We start from the raw sequence: 12,156 nt of genomic DNA, 5'->3' as shown, positions 1-12,156 counted from the left end.
AGAGTCTCTTCTTCCTGTGCAACGCGCCTCGTGACTGTGTGTGTGTGTGTGTGTGTGTGTGTGTGTGTGTGTGTGTGTGTGTGTGAGCTTTTATATCTCGCTGTGCCTGCAACCTGCTGATTTGACTGTATGTGCCAACCTTTTACCACTGATTTCAGCTATTATCTGTAGATGGTTAACACTTGATTTGTGACAGTTTGTGGAGAATGAGCAGTTCCACAGTGCGAGCTGCTTGTGTGCTGTCAAAGTGATCTTTTTGCTGACAGGTGATCATGTACAGTACTGTACTTACACAGTAGGGAGTCAGATGGAAATGGAGCAAACTTTGCAGACAGTCTTGAATATTTTGTCTTTACCTCTGTGATGCTTAGCGATGCTTTAAGCGTGTGTATATACCCGCCAGTTCTTATACAGTAACATATTGACAATGTACATTGTTTGTTTGATTGCCCTCTACAACATGTGCATTTTCTGATGCCCCTTTTGGCAAAACAAGATTACTGTTAGCCCTTTGCAAACCTCATGCTGTGTCTCAATACTTCCATAGTCACACTTGCTATTTTGAATGTTTGTGTGTTCACATTGACAAGTATGGCAACATGCAGTGCACTGCAAGTACCCGGATGGTGCAGGTCAAAAAAATTGAGGGTAACACAGTGGACACTTATTGACCAAACTTTCAAACTTGGTTTTTTGAAACCAGAAGAAACCATATTTGGACGAGAAGGTTGAGCTGAGGGTGGATCTGACCTGCTCTGTCCTCTGTCCTGATTGTCAGGCAGGTCGCCATGTGTGGTACAGTCTGTCAATCACATGGTAGCCACTCCCTAATGCCTACTCTGTGTTATCATCTATTTTCCTCTAAATGGACCATAATTTAAATGAAGACCATGTTGTATTGAAGAAGACTTGAAACTAATGATTGAAACCATAAACTCATTAGGAAAATGTTTACTGAGGTAATAAATTAAGTGAGAAGTAGAGACATTTTCCCATAGACTTCAATACAATCAAACTTCTATTTGCAACCAGTGGAGTCGTCCCCTGATGGTCATTAGATAGAATGTAGGTTTAAGGCTCTTCAGCATCGGCATCACTTTTCAGACCTGGAATTTAGCGTAACTATAGATCCCAGTCATGTTGTGGTAAGGTACAGGCATAAAAAACCACTTGGTTAGAGTCAGAGTATGATCATGGGCATATTTAAAAGAAACCTGTGTTGACTTGGTACAATAATCAGGAGTAGTGTTTCTTGTTTGTTCATCTGTCTGACCTCTGACCTCCTCTCTTTGTGCAATATAACAGCATCACACTACTTCCTCCTTTCCTCCTGATGGATAAGAGCCACCATTTCTAGAGCTGCGGGAAGGTTTTGTCATTTGAAATGTAAACATAAGTTGTATTTGGGGTATTAATGAAATGACTGCTGTTGTTTGGACATGAACCATGTTTTCAGGGTTCAAATTAGGCATCTTAAAACTTTATTCACACAACTTCTTCTTCAACTTGAGACAAATAAACATTCAGCTTTTAAACTAGTTATCAATGTTGCCATTTTTTTCTGGTGTGGAGACTCAGTTAGATACCACCAGGGTTTCAGTGGTATTTCTGATTTGGGTGAAATGGTTCTTTTTAATTGGCTTCCAGCAAAGACAAAATTGTCCGTTTTCAGCACATCTCAACACCAAGCTGTGCAACATTTCTATATACTCATAAATAAGCAACTCGACTGCCAGGCACATGGTCCCTGAGCCAATCCAGTTGCCAGCGATGAAGAGGATGGCACTTATACTGGACAGCTCCCATGTGTGAATGTGTGCATATGTGCAACCATTTCCACCTTCTGCTATCACTGGATTATTGTTGACTAGTACCAATCTGAACAAAGAAAAAATGTATTTTTCTTTTCTACTTCCTTCGTTAAATAAAGGTTAACAACTGCTCTCTCCACCTCCCCTTCATCTCTCATTTCTCCTCATCCCTCATTTCCATGGAAAGGTCAACCTTGAAAAAGAGATTCAATCCCCACTGGGGTTAACCTGTTGGAATGACTGAGAGGCGAAATTAAAACTGAGGAATTAATTAATACTACAATCCCCTTTCAATTCCTCCGTCTTCTTGTTTTCTATCTCCTCTTTGTCTTGCTCTCTCCTTCCTTGAATATCTCACTCATTCTTCCTCCCGCCGCCTCCCTTAGGGCAGCGCTGCTCCCATAGAGGGCTGTTACCCGCTGAGCAGAGCTGGAGGGGAGAGCTTCTGCGTGGGTTTTAAAAAGTAATTAAGACACTGAGGTATAGCAAACATGTGCACACACGTGCACGAGGACAGAAGCTCACTATAACAAAGGCTGCTGTGTTGAATGTGTATATTTTGTATTTAATGTATTCACGGCCACACAGAAGAATGTGAATAATCTCATTCTTTGCTTGCTTATGGACACATATTTGTGCTGCTGTACTTGTGAAGGTGGACCTCACAAGTGTAAAAGTCCGATGGCAGATGCTGCTGGCAACAGTTTTCATCAGGACTATTATTCTTAGGATAAAGGAAACCTGTTCAGAGTGAAGACTGTGATTCATCAGAGCAGCCAGGACTTTGCAGATGAGTTGGATTTGTTGTTTAACTTGGTTTAATTTAATTTCCCAGTGTTGTTAACTCCACAACAAACCCCATTCACCTCTATTGATCTGGGCTGGGGACAGAAATTAACGAGAGCAATATCTCAAACCCTACACCAGGATCAGACTTGATGATAATTTTGTTTTTATGGGATGGACTGCATTTGTGTAGCAGTTTACAATTTGCCTCTCATTCACCCAAACAGGACAACAAATCCCTGAGCCACAGCCACCCCCCTGATGAGACGCTCACTGTGTCAGATTTGTAAAGCATGAAGTCATAATCCATGTTGGACCCTGACCAATCATATAATAGCTTGTGTGACGTACATCAGAAAGCAGGTGACATGGATCAGCTTCACTTTCACCTGACAGCTCCACTGTCATTCCTCCTTTTGCTTGGTCATTTTCCTGCACTGAAGAGTGCTCTGTGCTCCAGTGGGTCAACGTCACGCAAGTTTTCAGAGAGACTGGGCAAAATAAATGAATGAATAAATAAAAATTATGACATGACAATCTTTTTAACAGGATTACACTGTTGTGCTTGACACCAATTTTTGTTTTATCAGGAAGATACTGTGTCATCCCAGCATTATGTTAAGAATGAATTCAACTAAAATTGTTTATGGCTCAGACTGCAGTCCTGTAAATAACCAGCTGTGCAGCAGGTTATTATGACCCATAGTTACGTTTCGTTGTTAGGCGACATTTAGTGGCTCGGATCAGCACATAAAGCCCAAGATACTTGGTGAGGAAAATGTGTTGTGTTCTAATTGAAGTGACCCTGAAGGACTTCCTCACCATTAAACCAGGTAGACCTGGAGCCATGCACCTAATTACAAAACCAGATGTGCCATCATTAGACTGTGTGTGTGTGGGAAGGAGCAGAGTCATTTATAGAAAGGAAAACATTTGTTAAACTGACTCCTACACTGTTAATTATATGCGTGGTTGTTGACACGGCTGAACCTAAACTTCCCTGCCTCTCTACCCAGCAGCCCGATCTGCTGTCCCATGATGCCTCTCTTTTCGAACAGCTTATATTGGCGAAAATCCACCCAGTTTTCACAGAACACAGCAAGTGGCTGAAAACACTCATCTCCCTGTGGTAGACAGCAGCAGATCTTACATACGCTCTAAACAGAAGTGGAGAGAATTTGATGTACAGGAAGGAGCCAGAGAAGGAGACGCAGATGAGATGGAGGAGAGAGCAGGCTCAGGCGGGGGGAAATGAAAGAAAAGTGAGAAGAAGATTGATTAAAGTTGCTACTGTATAAGTTGTAAACATCACTGTATGTTTGTTATTTAATTTTAATATGCTGTTTCAATATGCTATTCAATTATCACAAAGACACCAGGGTTGGGAAATTCATATCATTTCTTTTGGAGAATTGTTAAGAGAGGATGTGTTCTTTCTAAATTAACCTGCAGTGTGTTTGCTGACTTATTAACTTATTATTAACTTCAGTATGAAAATAGGCTTTAAACTAGGGATGGAAAGACAGAGGGCAACAGTGTAAATCAGGAACAGTAAGAAAGCTAGAAAAAAAATATGAAAAAGAAATGCAAGAGATGCAAGCTGGAGACTGACAGAAAGACACCAAATAGATTTAACCTTAGAGAAAGAGAACGGGACATTGGAAGAGAGGGAATACACTGTATGCACAGGATTTGAAGAGACAGTGCAGCAGCTTCGTGAAAGGTTGAAAGGAAAAGAGAGGGGAGAGAGGAGCGAGAAAAATGGATTTGAAGGAACAGTGCAGCAGCAGCTTTGAAGGTAAAGCAGGCAGACTGGCTGAGTGGATGGCAGGCTGGGACTCACAGATAGCACTAATGGGCATCACTCTCAGCTTCGCTTCCATGGCGCTTCCCACACTGGTACCTGGCTGGATGACTGACTTGCCAACTGACTGGCTGGTTGGCTGAGCCACGAATTGACCTGCCGTCTGGCTAACTGGGTAGGTTCTTGATTGGCTGGCTGCTGGGCCTGGCAAACTGGATTGATTGACTAGCTGACAAACTGAGAAGCTGGCTGGCGGGCTGATCTACAGATTGACTTGCTGTCTGGCTGGATGGCTGATCTTTGGGCTGCCTGCCTCGCTGACTGACTGACTGACTGACTGGTTGACTGATGACAAATTTCTTGGATGGATGGCTATGGTCTGTTGGATTTCTGAATCACTGTCTGACCACTTGACTGGTTCACTGACAAACTGTGGAAAAATCTGTTTGGTGTCATGTCCCTCTGTCTGCACTGCCTCTGTTTTCTGTCTCCTGTCTGTCTGTCTGTCTGTATGTCTTTCTTTTTTCTCACTCAGTGGACATGATCCTGACCTGGTCTCCAGCTGGCTCTGCTACTCTTGTCTTCCTTGTTTCTGTCCTCTTCTCAAGTCTTGCTGCACAGACTCTAGGTAGAGTTAGGACTTCAGTGAACAACTTCTCCTGGGAGAACATTGTATTACCTTCTATGCTTTTCCTTATATTAACTATATAATTACTACATTTTGTGATCCTGACCCTTATTTAACTTAAATCTAAGCTCAATTACAATCTTAACTCTAAAACTGTATCGTCAAGATACTTAAACACCCTAAAATTAAAATCTTTTCGGGACCAGGTATTTGTCCCCAAAATGGGAGACTCCAAAGTGCAGCCTGTGGTCACCCTCTCCCTCACACTTAACGCTAAAAACTTGCATTTGCTTTTAGATATTATTATATCACCTTTCATATTAACCGCTTTAATGCATTTTTCAGCCTTTACTTTACCTTAAACTCCCTCAGGAGACTTAATAAAGTTGCTCCTATTTTCTTTAAGTCTCTACATTGTCAATCAGGTCCACAATGGTTGAGTCATGAATGGATGGGTGGATGGAACTCAGTTATTATGGATAAGAAAAGGAAATTGGCAATGAGTAAGCAAGTTAACAGGTTGTGTCAGAGTACAGAGGACAGTCAGTCCTCTGTTCCAGGGATTTACTTCACAATAATTTGTTAATATTAGCCGGCATCGTTCACCCTTGCGCTGAGCATTCAATTACTTCAATGGTTAATGTGAAAAAAAAAAAAAAGGGGACTCAAAATCCTCACAGTTCTTACTTAAGGGAAAGTTAAGTGTTTAGTTTGAAGCTTATATCTTTAAAGTTGTTGGTTGGAATCACATGAAATTTTTGTGGGACAGTCAAAATGAATCAGTAAACTGCTTCTGGATGTTGTTGTGCGTAACTGTTTATATGTGAAGCAGGGTATCATTTTTTTTAGCCACATGGCTTTAGGAACAGCAACATCAGTCAGTTGGTTCCAGACTGAAATATGTCAAATACTATTGGATGGATTGCCATGAAAGTTTGAACAGTTTGGAGTTTTGGAGTTTGAAGCTTTTAAAAGAAACTATATTGCTAAGTGTTCAGTTGAGTGATGCTTTAGCACTGACTGACTGGTGTTATTTTCCTAATATTATGTTGAAGTTTTGTGCCTGTGGGCATGTCGACTCTACCATAGAGGCTATTATCAACTGATTTTTTTTTACTGCGAAAGCTTTCATCACCCATGCAAACTCAATCACTGTAACAACTACTGAGTGAATGTTGAAACAGACATTTAGTCATCAAACTTTGTGGATCATTGCCTTCAGCATCACTCGGAGATCTGTGAAACCCAACTTCATCATTTGATTTCCCAGTGAGGACAAAACACACTAGTTTTTTCTCAGCGGCCCTCAGTCCCATACCGCTCATATTTTGGAAACTTTCCAATTGTTTCTATGACCTGACATCATTAGTGTTGTTTGTCAGATGCATAGCTTTAATTAAAGCGCAGCTATCAGGGACAATAGTTAAACACAAAGACAGTCTGGTTTAGAGAAGAAAGGGAGTGGTGGGGGGGTACGGCTGTCTCTTCCTCTGGCTTTTTGTCAGAATAAAACCAATGGCAAGAATGTGATAAAAGCAGCGAGGAGGGGATGTGATAGCACACAAAAGGTGTCAGGTTGTTTTTTGGCGATGAAGCATATTCATTTGTGCTTCTAGTTGAAAGGCAGCAGAGATAAGCAGGCTTAAAACAAAGCAGGCAGAGGAAAGAAGGGGACGGAAACGAGTAGAAAGAAGCAGGCAGACACAAAAAAAAAAAAAAACAGATGCAAAGATTTAGAGAGAGAGACAGGAGAATGACCCAGATGATACAATAGACTGGAGGCGTGTGGTCAGGATCATTATAGCAATATTTATAATAAAAAAAAAAAAAAACTTGGCTGATCATGGTTGTTGTGACTGGTCTTGGCAGTAAACAACTAGCTTTCAAGTGAGTCTTGACTGACTAGTCTTTCATGTTTGTCGAGCACAGTAAAATCCATGTCAGGCTAGCAGTCACGTCGTATCGGATATGCTGTAAATGTGAGTTCCCGTTGGGGAAAAAGAGCCTAACAGTAATCACTAACACGACACAGTCATTTTTCGTGGTCTCCAAAATCTCCTTAAATTGCTGAAGTGTGCCAGAGACTTTGTTGGTAAACTCCCTCCAACCCTGTGGTGAAAACAAGGACATGGAGGATTGTATCACTTCATCGTGGCACTAGACTCGGAGCTGCCTTCAAAGAGTGAGAAGAGAAGGCATTCAGAAACAGGATGAAGGGAGGAGGATGATATCTGTGTCAGTGTGAGCGTGGCCCTTATGATCAATGTCCAAATCGTTTTTTGATGAAGAATTCCGTTTGCCTGCCTCTTTTCGTCACAGCGTGCCGTGAACTAATGCACACGTGCTCTACTCTGCAGCAGCCAGTTCATGAGAAGCAGCCGAATACATATCAAATGATTAATGAATGATTTTCAGAATTATAGAGGTGAAACCGGGGGAGGGCGACTCTAGCCCTCATTCCAATGTGTTAAAGCTGCAAATTGCTTTCCTGTGGGTCTTTTTATTTTACGCACACACGAGGATGACAACGGTGCTGGGTCAAAGGCAAATTGAAGGCCTGTGGTGGAGGAATTGAATTGTCAATATCAATTTCATGGAACAATTTGAAGAAGAGGACTGAGAGCTGCTCAGGGCTTGGCATGACAGAAATGAGAAGTGACTAGAGGCCAGAAGAGGTGCAGGATGGGACAGAGGATGAGAGGAAAGAGGAGGAGGGGTCAGGCTATTAGGGATGGGCCACTTTAACAGAAGCATCTAAAGTTGGCTTCCATTATTCCAGGGCAGATTGGGTTGCACCATGTCATTGCCTCATTTCTTGCAGCAGGTTATATGCTCAGCTGAGACTTGGTCTAAAAAAGTACTGAGGGGAAAATATTCGGAATTGAAAGAGTGAGAATACTTAAGAAGTGTATATTACTCAGTTGTTCTTACAATCAATTCCCTGTCATTCATGTCTTGGGTAGATAACTTTTCCCTCGGAGGGAATCAAAAACTTTGGAAACAAATTAAAAGAGTCGGAGCTGTGGTGATGAGATACATAATATTTTACGCTGGATTAGAGCCTAATCCACGGTTAATCCCCTGAGAAAGGTAAATAGCTAAATGTCAGCAAGTATCCTGTGAAAACATGCAAATTACAACAGCCCTCCTCTGTTTCCCACTTAGCCAATCTCCCCGTTCTCACCCCTATATAACTGCAGCTATTAAATTTTTATTGTTTCATTATGTACCTCAAAGTTGAAATAATAGAACTGCAGCTGCAAGCTGGCGAACCTTGTAAACAGTGACGAAAACACCAAAGAGGAGCAGCGTTGCTTTCATACTCTCAGCAATTTCCATTTTTATTGGTGCATCATATGCTAATTTCTGAACGGAAGAGCTGCAATTTATTTTCATACCAGGCCGTTATTTTCATGAACATGAATAATTACAGAACATAAAAAAGCCTGGTCTCATTTGAAAAGTCAAAATATATTTCTCTGGGCTTTATTAAGACTTAATGAAATAATCATGTCAGTTAACAGATTTATTACTGTGGTGCATTACCTTGAAGGGATTGGGTTGCATGGGTATTGGAGTCATATACTTTTTTTTTTTTTTTTTTTTTACACAGTGCTTTTAGAAATGAGAACTAAACTCAATTAATTCAAAACCATCTGGGGATATGTGAACTGTAGTACAATTTTCTGCCACCTCTTAATCATTTTGTCATTATCACTATTAATGTTAATATTCTCCCCCCCACTCTCTCTCTCTCACTCTCTCTTCTGTTTTATATATATATATAGGCCCTCTGCCTTTCTCTGAGTGGGAGGATTTCCTCATCTGTGTTGTCAAGACGTACAGTTATCGGAGGCCATGAGTAGCTGCTGGGGTGACAGTCTCCAAAACCCGTTGATGTGGAACACCTAAAATGGGGACAGGACTTTCTGCCATGCTGCAAGCTCAGCTTTAATCACCGTGAAGACGCCCTTCCGTTCACCTTTCTCTCTACCCACTTCGATTTGGCCTGCTTGTGTCTGACCCACAGCCCCTTCTGATTTGAAACCGCTGTTTGCTGCCTTCCTTCCTGCAACTCCTTTCTTTTCCTTCTCCCTACTGAGGCAACCTCAAACACTCCTTATCCAAACTATGGCCAGCAGACTCCGTTTGTCCTCCCTGCCTCCCTCCCTGTTGCTCTCCCTCGTGCTCCCTGCACTGTTGCTCCTCCACCTGCCTGGCGAGGTGAAGGGGGACTGCTGGCTGATAGAGGGAGATAAAGGCTACGTTTGGCTGGCTATCTGCAGTCAGAACCAGCCTCCATATGAGACCATCCCCCAGCACATCAACAGCACGGTCAGTATGAAACTATCTCTCCGTAGGCCCTTCATACCATCACCTCTTTAAAACCGTATGCCTTCATGGACTTCAGTTATGATGGTGTCAGCTAAAGAGCACATTCCATTAATCATGTCAGTGACTTTTGCAAAGCTGCAAGCGAATCTAATCTTCTCTTCACTCAGTTTTATGCTTGTGTTTTATTGTGATCTTGTATTGGTTGTGGTGACTGCAATACAATATTGATAATGTATTTTGTAGAAAATAAATACGTGCATATTGCTTAGTCTTAATCAAATACAGTTACACAGTTACATTCATGTGTGAGATGAAGGTGGAAATATTAGCCGCGATTGCTAAATTGTTATGTGGCTGTAATGATTGATGAAAATACAGTAATTGTTAAATAGGTTAAGTTGGTGAGATGGAAGAGATGCATCAACCAAAACAAGCAGTTTTTTTTATGTATATGTATATATATGTATAAAAATAAATAAATCTGTGTAGCATCGGTTGATGACAAGAACCTCACTACCCTCTAAATGAGTCATTGTAAGAGCACTACATTGAACAAAAAAGTCCCCACTAGTGCAGGAACTGCAAGATATTCTACATCCAAATCCCATACATCTCCAACATGCTCAGACAACTTTAATCAGCTAATGTTCTGTGCTAATGCTTATCATTTAGGTGCTGGCTAATGTTGTCTACATTTTAAATTATAAGTTCCAAGTATTTCAATTAGTGTAACCAGCTGCAATTTGCAGCATAAATGATGTAAAACTGGAAAACATAGATAATTTATTTAAGCGCCCAACGGTAATGTTAACATGCAACTGCATTCCACTCATAGCATCAACATCTACCTCTGCTAGATATCTCAGGAGGGATGCTTAGCTGCTTGCAAGCAGGCTGTGATTAACTAAAAACAAATTTTGATCAGATGTTTAATTGGGGAAAGTGCTCATTAGATAGCAAACTTGGACGTGTAGAGGTGCAATATGCTCTTGGCAGCTATTTTTTGGCGAGGAGTGTCCTCTTCTATAGCTGCCAGAAGGTGGAATACATCACATGAAAAGTCATCTGCTCTCTTGTCTCCCTTAGGTTCATGACCTGAGGCTGAATGAGAACAAACTTAAGGCTGTGCTCTTTACCTCCATGTACCGCTTCACAAATCTCACTGACCTCAATCTAACCAAGAATGAGATCAGCTATATCGAGGATGGGGCCTTTGCTGGACAGGCTAACCTACAGGTCTGCAGCCAAAGATGCAACTCTATTATGTTTTTTTTTAATCTCTAATTTAAAGTTGTATTCCCTCTATTTACATTTCTTCTTCTTTTTTATAAGGTAAAAGGCAAGGAATTTAACAAAAGGTCCTTTAGACTTAACATTTCTCCCATGTTACAATACCCACAGATGTTGTAAATATCTTATGAAATAGAACTCCAACCAATCTTTTATAAATTGTGCTCATATTCATACAAATGTATAATTTGTGTCACTTTTATACTATAAATCCCATTTAGTAGAGCTTGCTAAATGAGAGTTGTCATCCATCAACCAAAAACTCCAGTTCTCATAACCTGCTCATAGATGGTTATTCAAAAAACTTTACAAGCTTGCATAGTTATAGTAATGTGAAAAAATGATGTCTAGTCCCAGTAAAACATATTTGACTGAAGCAAAATGGTAGACTTAGGAAACATCTACCAAATCATTGACAGTCCTCTAGTATCGTGTTTTATCAAAACTTTCAAGGGGCTACTCTTTGTATCTGTCCCAGGTTCTCCAGCTGGGCTACAACAAGCTGACCAACCTGACTGAAGGCATGTTGAGAGGTCTGGGTCGAATGCAGTGCCTCTTCTTGCAACACAACCTCATTGAAGTCATTGCCACCAACGCCTTCTGGGAGTGCCCCAGCCTCAGCAGCCTGGACTTATCTTCCAACAAGTTGGCACGTCTTGACCCATCTACCTTCACTGTCCTCAACAGGCTGATGGTGTGTGAACTAGCAGGAAACCCGTTCCACTGTGGCTGTGAACTCTACAGCTTTCTCTCCTGGCTGGAGGCATTTAACAATGTGACTCACACCTATGACCGCCTCCAGTGTGAAACCCCACCGGAGATGAATGGTTATCCACTCCTGAGTCCGTTGCCTGGACATGGAAGAAATGCCCTCTTCAAGCTTGTCTCCAAGTGTCATGAAGGTGCAATAGGGATGACCTCCCAGATTCCAGATCAAGATCAAGGCTCAGGGATGGGTATTGACAACCCAGACCAAGGTCTTTACCACCAGCCAACCATATCATCCACTGCTGACCCCACCTATAGCCATCAGATTTCCATGAAGCTTCAAACTGTCTCCCTTTTCACTGCTTCCCTAATGGTGCAAATCCCACGACCATACAGTAAGATGTACATACTTTCCCAGTACAACCTCACTTTTGTTGCAGACATCATGCCTCTTAAAAACAAGAAGGAGATAATCACTTTGGACAAGCTGAAACCACACACCAACTACACCTTTTGTGTGGCCTCTATGAGCAAATCTCAACGCTACAACCACACCTGTCTGTCATTTACCACACGAGCCATGGGGCCAGAGGACCAGCGAACGAATCAATCCACAACTACCCACTACATCATGACCATCCTGGGATGTCTGTTTGGCATGGTCATTGTGCTTGGAGTTGTCTATTACTGTCTCAGACGGCGACGTATCCAGGAAGAGAAGGAGAAAGCTATAAGCGTGAAGAAAACTATTTTGGAGATGAGGTACTAGAGAAGTTTTTTAAGTTTGTTATAGT

At 41.6% G+C, this 12,156-nt stretch overlaps 1 protein-coding gene across 4 annotated transcripts in view; it reads left to right on the top strand.

The window, feature by feature from the left end:
- LOC139636271 (protein phosphatase 1 regulatory subunit 29-like) overlaps positions 1–12,156 on the top strand; it is a 265,139-nt gene that overhangs the window by 236,025 nt on the left and 16,958 nt on the right. For all 4 annotated transcript variants that reach the window (XM_071504170.1, XM_071504169.1, XM_071504167.1 and 1 more), the window contains 3 exons: positions 8,818–9,364; positions 10,451–10,600; positions 11,133–12,124. In XM_071504170.1, the coding sequence (XP_071360271.1) occupies positions 9,161–9,364; positions 10,451–10,600; positions 11,133–12,124 (1,346 nt within the window). In that variant the 5' untranslated portion in view covers positions 8,818–9,160. The remainder of the gene's footprint in view (positions 1–8,817; positions 9,365–10,450; positions 10,601–11,132; positions 12,125–12,156) is intronic.

The sequence above is a fragment of the Trachinotus anak genome, unplaced genomic scaffold (genome assembly GCF_046630095.1).
Source record: "Trachinotus anak isolate AG129_WGS33_773 ecotype Australia unplaced genomic scaffold, CSIRO_AGI_Tana_v1 ptg000019l, whole genome shotgun sequence".
Taxonomy (NCBI): domain Eukaryota; kingdom Metazoa; phylum Chordata; class Actinopteri; order Carangiformes; family Carangidae; genus Trachinotus; species Trachinotus anak.
The sequence above is the reverse complement of the archived record's forward strand: the minus strand, read 5'-3'. Positions and strand labels throughout refer to the sequence as shown.